The sequence below is a fragment of the Apium graveolens genome, chromosome 4, assembly GCF_009905375.1.
Source record: "Apium graveolens cultivar Ventura chromosome 4, ASM990537v1, whole genome shotgun sequence".
Classification (NCBI taxonomy): Eukaryota; Viridiplantae; Streptophyta; class Magnoliopsida; order Apiales; family Apiaceae; genus Apium; species Apium graveolens.
This window is the reverse complement of record NC_133650.1, coordinates 242,035,344-242,045,998: the sequence shown is the minus strand read 5'-3', so window position 1 is coordinate 242,045,998 and position 10,655 is coordinate 242,035,344. Positions and strand designations below refer to the sequence as shown.

The 10,655-nt window shown below is 36.4% G+C and overlaps 1 protein-coding gene across 1 annotated transcript; it reads right to left on the bottom strand.

Annotated features, from left to right (window-relative positions):
* Nucleotides 1–585: 585 nt before the first annotated feature.
* LOC141720755 (dehydration-responsive element-binding protein 1E-like) lies at nucleotides 586–1,610 on the bottom strand. The gene has a single exon (XM_074523366.1). It carries the CDS (start codon nucleotides 1,483–1,485, stop codon nucleotides 769–771), a length of 717 nt encoding a protein of 238 aa, XP_074379467.1. The 5' UTR covers nucleotides 1,486–1,610; the 3' UTR covers nucleotides 586–768.
* Nucleotides 1,611–10,655: the final 9,045 nt, after the last annotated feature.

The window sequence follows — 10,655 nt, the reverse complement described above, 5'->3', positions numbered from 1 at the left end:
AAAATATGTTAAAGTTTAGGGGTTAAAATATAATTAAATATTGTTAATTTACTACTATTCCTAATTAATTTAATGATAACGATAAAAATACATCGAAAGGTGTATATTGCAGCGCCAAAACTTCTATACGGGTACAAAATGTATTTATTAAAATAATAGAACCAAAATAACAATCGAAAGAAGCAAATGATGCGTACCCTAATTTTTAAAAATCGGCGAATGTTTAGTGTTTATATAAGCTAGTTTGACTACCTCCACGATTTATGTTTTAGTTTCATGTTGCTTCTTTATCCGAAGGAAGGGACAAACACTTAACCAATTCTGTTAATACTCGAGCCTCATTTTATAGTTATTTTGCTGGTTGGTTTATTGTAGGGTTATGGATGATATGAAGTTGTTAATTTTTTTATTGTGTATCCGCTATTATTCGGGTGCGTACCGGCTAAACCCCATGGACTTACGCAATAGTCAAGGCATAATCATAAATTTTTATTACGTTGATTTGAACTTGTAACCAAGAGAATATGTTTAAACAACTGAGTCAACCCTTGCCGGCATGAAGTTGTTAATTGAGGACTCCATTCATAAATAATTGATTCATGTATTGATAACTGAATATACACTCTTTTATCTGTTTGTGGCATTTAATTTGTCACCTCCAAATATCCAATCTAATTATACATGTATCCTAATAATTATGTGGCATTTAATTTGTCACTCCGAATATTCAATGTAATTATACGTTTGCTCTAATAGTTGAGGTGTTCATCAAAAAGTATAACACCATAGAGACATATCGGTAGCATCGTCCGAGTCAGCATCCCCATAACACCGATCATTTTGCACATATTGAGGAGGAGGAAGCATCATCATCCCCTGTGCCATATTATTGATGAATTGAGGTAGCCCGAATAGCGCCTCCTCGTCCATGAACATCACCTCATTATTTTCTTGCAATACTATTAACGTCTTCTCCGGACTCGTGTCCCTAGCAACATCATATTTATTCGGCCTGAAGGCTTCTGCAGCCTTGGCAGCAGCTATTTGAATGTCTTTGACAGCAGAAGAAGCAGGAAGTGGCAACCTCCATAGAGAGTCAGAAAAATTAAGACAGGCATTTCGACCTCTAAGTGCAATGGCCGCAACATCATTAGCCCGAGCAGCCATTTCAGCAGTGGGATAAGTTCCAAGCCAAATTCGAGAGTTGTTGACAGGTTCTCTAACCTCACAGACCCACTTGCCTGAATTTCTACACCTTATTCCTCTGTACACAGGATGGCGCGTCTCCTTAAACTTCTTCCTTCCGGAGCGTTTCTTTGGAATTTTTGAGGCCAGCAACACTTCATGTGAAATATGGGCGGCGGAGTCAATGTCATTGCAATTGGTTGTGGTTTCAGTGGTAGATGAGTTTTCAGTAGATTGTGGTGAGATCGGATACTGATACTCAGAGAGATCTTGGTTCGTGTATGATAGAAAATTATTCATAAATATATATATGTAAGTATTGAATTTACAGAAATGTTTAGTTTTATAAAAAAGCAGAGTAGAACAGTATAGGGCTGGATTGTAAGACTTGTATGGGAATGAGAGTGTGTATGAACTTAACTTAATACTCAGTTTACTTTTGATAGATATATTTGAGTGAGTGAGAGACATTATATAGGGTAACTGCAAAACTAGTGGGATTGTATGGACGCGGAAGGTGAGCGTGTGTGGTGTACCACAAACAACTCTGTATGGCCTCACTGCAGTTTGATTACTTACCTTATCTCAACACGCGTGGGCTTCCTTTTTTCCCTGACGTGGCACTTTAATGTCCATGCCACATGTGATTCAGGGCACTTGTGATTCATGGTCCCACAAATAAAACATCTGGTCCAATGAATTGGGGTGGGCCAATCTAAAGGACTGACTCGTCTAGAAAGCGAGACAGGGACTGTAGGTGAACTTAATTCAGATATTTTATTATGTGAGGGGCTGGGAGATATTTTTCATTAGTAGGTGCCAAAAATAATTATAATTTGGATACTTATATTCCCGACGCGTATGCATAGCGTGTGTAGTGTACGACAAAGAAGTTGATATGCTAAAAAATAGGGCTGCAGTTGTTTAATTGCTCAACCACGCGTGGGCTTCTCTTTAGGGCTAACCAGGCAACTTCCTTTTTATTCTTTGATTTCTCCCTCATCCGTTTGTTTGTATTTGGAGAAACTACTCCACGCACTTTAACTTACTGATAAAATAGTCCTATAATTTTAGTTTTTGTTTTTCTGAATAATAAATTGAAACAATCAAATTTTATTCAAAAATATAAAATTGTTAAATATGTTACAGAACTATATTTGGTTCACTTGAAAATACGCGAAACACACTCTCTCTCTCCAACGTATGGATGGCTAAAGAGTATATGATATGATCTATAGGGATCCGATATATTTGTGCTACAGAAATGAGTTGAAAGTGTAAAAATGGTACAAGCCCATTCGAAATAGCAATTTTGTTATAGCAGCTCAGGTGGAACTTTAACCCAGCCCAAGTCAAAACGCCAAAAATGGGCTTTATAGTTTAACAATGCCAAAACGCAATAGTGATTGGGCTTGCGTACTAACACCTAAATAACCTCTTTAGGTACTAACTAGACTTCTCTGCCCTGGGCAGGAAAAACAAAAAAAACATCCGGTCCGGGTCCGATTCAAATGGAGTCGTCCCGTCCTGCTTAAATGAGAAATGGGGCAGTAATGAAGATAAAAAATTTATCCCATTTTAAATATGGGGCGGATATAGTATTTATATGATCATCGCTAGTAAAATCCGCAACACCACAAATATTATATAATATATATTTTTATAATATAAGAGTGGAGTAAAATACATTTATAATATAGGATGAATTATAATTTATTTATTTCAGTTGCATACGTAATACAATAAATATATGGTGTATAGGGTGTTTAATCATTTATGCATTTCTTTTAAATAATATATTTTAAAAAATAATTTTATTATTTATTTTTTAAAAAAACTTAATCATTCAATGTGGTGATGGGAGGGGTGGGTATTAAGAATTTCCCCGTGGAGCGGGGATGAGGATGCATTATAAATTCTCGTGGAAGCGGGACGGATATGGGGCTATTTTTTAAACGTGACATATATGAGAATGGCAATCCCTGTTAGGTATGAAGTGCAACACAAATGAGGTGAATGTGTTTTTTTTATTTTCTTTGATTTCACTCTCTTGAAAATCATATTATACTTTGAAACTTCAACAACTAGAGGTGAATTTATAGTAATAAATAACTTAATGTAAAAGACACAAGCAATTTATCAAAACTCACTTGATTTATATTTAAATCAAATTTGTTTTGCTACAAATCTGTGTTCTTGAATAATAAGATCTCAACTATTTCTCTTAAGAGAATATAAGATTTCTAGATCTGTTTTTCTACCCTAAATAAAGGACCCGTGACATGTTTTATAGATCAACATGCACAACTTACAAAGATTACACTAAAATGGACTAACACATTTTCTAAAGTCTATTTGTCTGTTTCAATTTTGAGCAAGAAATCTGCATGTAATCTTACAGGTCTGTGACCCTTCTTTATCCAGTTCATCTTGGCCATTGATCTTACATTATTCAAGATGCATTTGTAGACATTCCAATTCAATGATAGAATGGTTTGTTGACTTAAAATCTTGGATCTTCTAGTTGTCGGTATTCTGAATTTTGAGCTGCTATCGAGATCTATTTCATTGTATTGAGAAGTCACATATCGAAATGTATAGTGACTTATCGATATCTCTACTTCTCTATAAGTATTATGACTTGTCGATATGTCCAGTACTCCATGAACAATTTTGACTTGTCGATATCTTCACTTCTCTACATGATGTTTTGACTTGTCGATATATCCACTACTTCACATGCAGTTTTGACTTGTCGATATCTCCACTTCACTATATGCAATTTTGAGTTGTCGATATCTCCACTTCTCTACATGTAGTTTTGACTTGTCGATATCTTCATTTATCTACATGCATTGGACTTCTCTACAAGTAGAATGACATCTATACAAGTAGAGTGACTTCTCTACAAGTTAACCTAACTTCTCGATAGACATCTATGTACACCTTAATCTATGAGTTGTTGATATATGACTTAGAATGTTTTTCCAAAAAAAACATTATTCAATAATAAGCTTCTACACTTCTCTCTGAGACATGATTAGACTTGATCTTCTTCTAGAGTTTATTCCTTAGCTTGATGGTTGTTCATAGAAATATCTTCCAGTCTAATCTCCTTAGCATTTTCACAGACTCAAAAGGTACAATTACAAAATATTATCATACAACTAAATCTTAGGGTTGTCATTAGTGACTTAGTCTTGTTATGTACATGCATGTGTTGCACAACAATCTCCCCCGATTTATGAGAATACTATTTGTCACAAATTCATGCCTGATAACAAGACTAACCCCGAGCTAAAATCTAAAAAGAAAATAACAGAGTGACAAAGTACAGGTTTTATACATGAGTGCATCTTGCATTTACATTGAGAATTAAATTACAAAATTAGCTAAAGTTTTCATATCCTGATTGCTTTTTAATCAAATCCTTGAGTTTGACAAGACACTCAAGTTCTTCAATTATTTCAGTCCCCCTTAAAGCTTCCACCAGTTTCAGCCATTCATTTAGTGAGTAAATGTCAAGATATTTTATCTTGTACCTTGGTAATCTATGAGTCTTAATATTCAGAAACACACCATCTAGAGAAACTCTACTCAACCCTTTGGCTTTTAGTTCACTTGACCTCTTCTCAAACATCACTATCTTCTTAGCCTTTTTGATGGCATTTGCATCCCTCTTAGTCTTCTCCCTTGCATGCCTTTCATCTCTATCTCTCGATCTTCTAGCCAGTTTAAACTTCCTCATTTTTGTAAAAGCATCCTTCCTGGTCATCAAACTAATCACTCTTTCAAACTCTACTATTGAATAATTTTCAATTACCTCTTTGTTGAGTAAGTTGAATGAGCCATCAAAATAAATTTTCACCTCTCCTAGAGTTTCCACACAGAATTTGACTATTTCCTCAGCTAGTTGATTATTGTAGTCATCATCTGATATCTCTTTGAAATTGGTGAAAAATCATTTTGATTAAAGTAGTTCCATAGAGCACCCATTTCAACTCCATTTTCTTTGATTTTCTCGCAGTAGACTTGAAATGAGTTTTGATTGGTGGTATAAATGATGGGGGTTTGATCAGTTTCTTCAAGGAGGTTTGATTGGCTAGGATATGTATTTTAAGAAGAGAGTTGGTTGTAGGATATATATTTTACGAATCTCTAAACATTCGGGCCAAGAATAACTCGACCGAATCTCTTCAACATCCCCCTCACGGAGCACACTTCTGTGGTGAAACACATCAAAATGGACAGTACTTGGGTACTTGTTCGCCCTTTCATCCAACATGCTCTTCAGACTATTAGAACAACGATTAAAAGAGAAAGGAAAAACAAAAGCTATACCTTGTAGAAAGTGGATAATAGCCCTCTTGTGCATAGCTTCCTTAGTGGAGAAAGAAACTTGCTAAGACCTTGACCCTGAGACATCCTTCAAAAGCTTGAGAAGAGTTGGGAGCTTGTGAAAGGCTTGAGAAAATTTGAGAATTTGAGAAGTTGAGAAATGAAAGTGTGAAAGAAAATGAACACTTCTCATCTTCTTTTATAGGAAAAGAGGTACATGCTACAACAGGTCGTAACTTTTCCTGGTTCGCGTTAGCAGGCACCTCTCGAAAGAACACCGGAAATGGTGGAGAAAAATGATCAAAAAATTAGAAGGGACGTTATAATAAGCGAAGATAGCGATACAGGATACCTCTTATCGTATCAATCCTCCGAGAAAAAGCCTGGTAGGGACTAAATATAAGTCATTAGACTTAGCTAAGAGCTTATTACATTAATCACCATGATTAGCAAAGTTTATAAAGATTAGAATGAGATTAGCTTTTTAGCTGAACAAGTTTCGTGAAGGCCAGAGTACTCACGAGTACGAGAACCAAAGGTTCTCCTTATAACAGATTAGAATTCCCTTTAAGAGACTCCTGAGGCCTATTAAGAGTCGACATGTCCGACCGGCCAACAAAATGAGGCCTTATGGCCGACCAGGAGCCTCTATAGGATAGCCCGAAGGGCCCTGAAATCTATGAAGACCAATCCTGGATGACCAACCAACAAATGAGCCCTTATGGCCGACCAGGAGCCTCTATAGGAAAGCCCTGAGGTCCATTAAGACCAAGCCTGGAAGATCAATCAACAATTGAGACCTTATGGCCGACCTGGAGCCTCTGTAGGAGAGCCCCAAGGTCCATTAAGACCAGGCCTGGCCGACCATCCAACAAATGAGGCCTTATGACCGACCTGGAGCCTCTTTGGGAGAGCCTGGAGGGCCCCAAGGTCCATTAAGACTAGGCATGGCCAACCAGCCAATAAAATGAGTCCTTACGACCGATCAGGAGCCTTTTTAGGAGAGCCCTGAGGCCTTTCGAAGTTGTTTAGGTGGCCCTCCTGTGAAATTTTGTGTGAAATCGTAAAATGAGGTTGACCTCCAATGAAAACAAGTTTCATGAAGACTAGGACATCCATGAGAACTAGTTCCATAAAGATCAAAACGTCAGCGAAAAACAAGCTCCGTGAAGACCAGAAGGTTAATGGAAATAAGTATCGTGAAGAGTAAAACGTTCACCGTAGCAAGTTCGGAGAACTTCTCCTCCCGGCCGACCAGACCACCCTGAGAGTGGCCCCAAGGTCTACTAAGAGCAAGCCTTGAGGCCGAACAGGAGCCTCTATAGGAGAGACCTAGGGACTTCTAAAGTTGTTTCGGAGACCCTCCTGTGAAGTCACTTGGAAATTCCTTGAAAAGTATAGCTCTCAGCGGAAATAAGTTTTGTGAAGACTGGAACGTCTTTGAGAATGAATTTGTTGGAGTATAGAACTTCCTATAAATCAAGATTGAACAAGTTCAATGAAGTATAGGACTTCCTATAGAACAAGTTTAATGGAGCACATAACGTTTAGTAGAACGAGTACAGAATGTTCGATAGAATGAGTATAGAACGTTCACTAAAACAAGGGTAACAGAACCACAAGGAACTCTAGGATCACCATGAGATTCATTCCATGGATAACCAAGAGTAAGAAGAGCCTAGTAGAATACACGAAGGGCTTACGCCAAATAGAAGGTTCTGCAAAAAAAAATTAGAGCAAACAACCCTGGTCAGCAGAGGACAGGAGCTCCTGCCTCTGGCTGACCAGGCCCAGCCGACCAGCCCCCAAGAATGGCCTTTTGGCCGAGCAGAGCTTCCTGCAGATTGCCCTGTAGGAGGTCCTGCAGAGTCCCAACGACCCCCCTGCGGAAATTATTTGATTTTTTTGCGAAAAATAGAAAAAATCAAAATTTTTTAAATTTTCAGAATTTTATGATTAAGCCCTGATTAGGGCCGATTAGTGAAATTTAGCCTCGATTCAACTAGAGTTCTGTTCTTTCTTTTAATCACACCATTTTGTTGAGGTGTTCTTGGGGCAGAGAACTCTTGAGTGATGACTTTGTCTTTACAGAATACATTTAGTATGGAATTTCTGAATTCAGAACCATTGTCACTCCTGAATTTTTTTTACAGAATTTTGATCTTCAGCATATTTTTTAATCTTCTTTATGTGTTAAATGATAATATGCGGAGTTTCATTTTTTGAATGCATAAATTCTACCCAAGTGTATCTTGAGTAGTCATCCACCATCACCAGTGCATATATTTTCTTAGAAATTGACATGACATTTACAGAACCAAACAAATTCATATGGATAACTTGTAATAGAGTATTAATGGAATTCACAGCTTTTCTTTTATGACTTGATCTCTTCATATTGCCTTTCTGACAAGCTTCACAAACTTCATTTTGAACAAACTCCAAGGCTGACATGTCTCTCACCAATTCTCTTTTCACAAGAGTATTGGTTGCTTTGTAGTTTAAGTGAGAGAGTTTCTTGTGCCAGGTTTTGCTTTGTTCACTTGATGCCTTTATGTAGAAGCAACATATCTTGTCCTTGTTTGCTGAATTTATATCTACAACAAACATGCTTCCTCTTCTTACTCCTTTTAGAGAAACTTCACCAGTCTTCTTTCTTATGATTGAGAAAGCTTCTTTGTCAAAAATAACCTTAAAACCTTTATATGTAAATTGAATGACACTTAGAAGATTTACTTCAAGACCTACAACCAGTGCTACACTCTGAATGACAACATTCCCATAAATTAAACCACCATATCCCATTGTGAATCCTTTGATGTTATCTTCAAAGGTCACCAAAGGGCCAGCTATCTCCTCAAACTGTGATAGCATGGCTTTATCACTTGTCATGTGCTTGGAGCATCCACTGTCAATGATCCACATGAATTTATTCTTCTTGCCCACACATAATGAGGTTTAAGTGTTTTAGTCACCCAAGTAGTGTTGGGCACATTCTTCTTCTTGATAGAGTTAGCAGGAGTAGAACTTGAACAATCAAAAGAGACAGCTTTCTTATTTTGATTAACATTTTCTTCTTTGATCACAGATCTAAAATTAACTTCTTTTAGATCTTTTCTTAATTTATGATAGCTAATCATAATTTTCAAGTTGCATGGAATACAATCAAACTTGTCACAGAAAGAGTAGGGATCATCAGCTTGAGCTTCATTGTACTTGCAGGCTCCATTGGCTCACTAACAATCTTTTTACAAAGATAAGTTAGGTGATTTGTTGAGCCATATCTTTGACACTGCTTTCTGGGAGCATCTGCAACATAGGCATAGTTGTTGCTTTTGTTGACACATATATTTCCATTTCTGTTCTTTTTTTTTCCTGTGCTTTCATTTTTTATTTCAGTTACTGGTGTTTCGATGACTGGACTAGCTTCAAGCTTTTTCTCACTTTCAGTGTTGAGAGTTGATATGGCATTTTTCTTTTCTTCATCTTCATCTGCAATTTCTTACTTGATGATAAGCTCCTCTTTATTGAAGTTCACCTCACAGACCTTGAACAAGGGTGCATTCACCTTTCGAAGCACGACATGGACTTCTCTGTTCACACTTTCCTTTTCATTGTCAATTTGACTTTTCTCTTGAGATGAACCAGTCTCATAGTCCAATCCAATAGTTATGTTAGCATAACGCTTGTCTTCTCATGGTATTGACCAAACAATCGAGATGCATTTTTAAATAACTTAAGCTTAATTTCATTTTTCTCAATTTTATCTCTCAAAACAGTTTCTACTTCCTCTGCACATTTTAGCTTGTTTTTAATTTTGTGCAAGACACGCATGTACCTTAACAAGACTAAATCAAATTGACAACCCTAAGTAAGTTGTATTGTAATCTTAGTTTACATTTTGTATTGTAATATTAAAGTCTGTAAAAATGTCAAAGAGAAGATTGGAGTCTTTTCTTTTAAACAGTATCAAGCCTAAAAATTCTATCTGAAAGAAGATCAAGAAGATCATGCCTTAGAAGAATTATGAAGAAGCTTGGAGTTGAATAAATCTATTTTGGGAAAAATGTTCTAAGTCAATATCTCTACAAGTCACAGATTTAGTGTTAAAGAGAAGTCATTCGAGAACTCCAGAATGACTTATAGAGAACTCAGGAAAGTTACTAGAGAACACAGAGATATCGACAAGCCAAATTGAAGACATGAGATTGGAGATATTGACAAGTCATTTCTTTACTAGAGAACTCAGAGTTATCGACAAGTCAAATTTCACTAGAGAACTCAGAGATATCGACAAGTCAAAATTCACTAGAGAACTCTGAGTTATCGACAAGTAAAATTTCACTAGAGAACTCTGAGATATCGACAAGTCAAAAAGTCACTAGAGAACTCAGATGTATCGATAAGTCAAAGTGAAGATATGAAGTGGAGAGATCTCGACAAGACAAATTCTCTTATAGAGAACTCAGAGACCTCTACAAATCAACAATAGAGTAATTAGAGATCTCGATAAGCCAATATACTTATCGAGATGTCAAGTTCTCTATATGCCTAAACTGGAGATCTCGGGGTAAAATCTCAAAGTACAGATTGCAGACCAGTTCAATATCCAAGATTAACAATCAACAAACAATCGAACCAGTTGGATTGACAAGTCTACAAAAAGCAGCTTGAAGAGTGTGCAAGATCAAGGGTGAAGATTATTTGACAAAGGAAGATCAAAGTTAACACTATATGCAATGATATGCTAAGCCGGAAATGGAAGATATACTTTTCCTAAAATGGAAATGACAAGTGACTGTTAACTAACAAGTGATCGTTCACTAAAGTTAATGGCATGTCTTATTATACACTGTGTAAACCAGCAGTTAACTGAGATATAAAGTTAACACTGGTCCTTTGTTAGAAGTAACAATTTAGATCAGAAATCTTGTATTCTCTCAAAGAAGAAGCTAAGCTTTTTATTAACAAAGAGCCTAGAAATTTTGTAGCAAAACATTCTTAATTTTAATATAAAATTAAGTGAGTTTTGAAAGATCTGTTTTCACTATTATTACATGCTTAAATTCATTAGTAACAAATATTACTACAAGATTTACATTTACTTTGTTCAAACCATAAATACTTCAAGA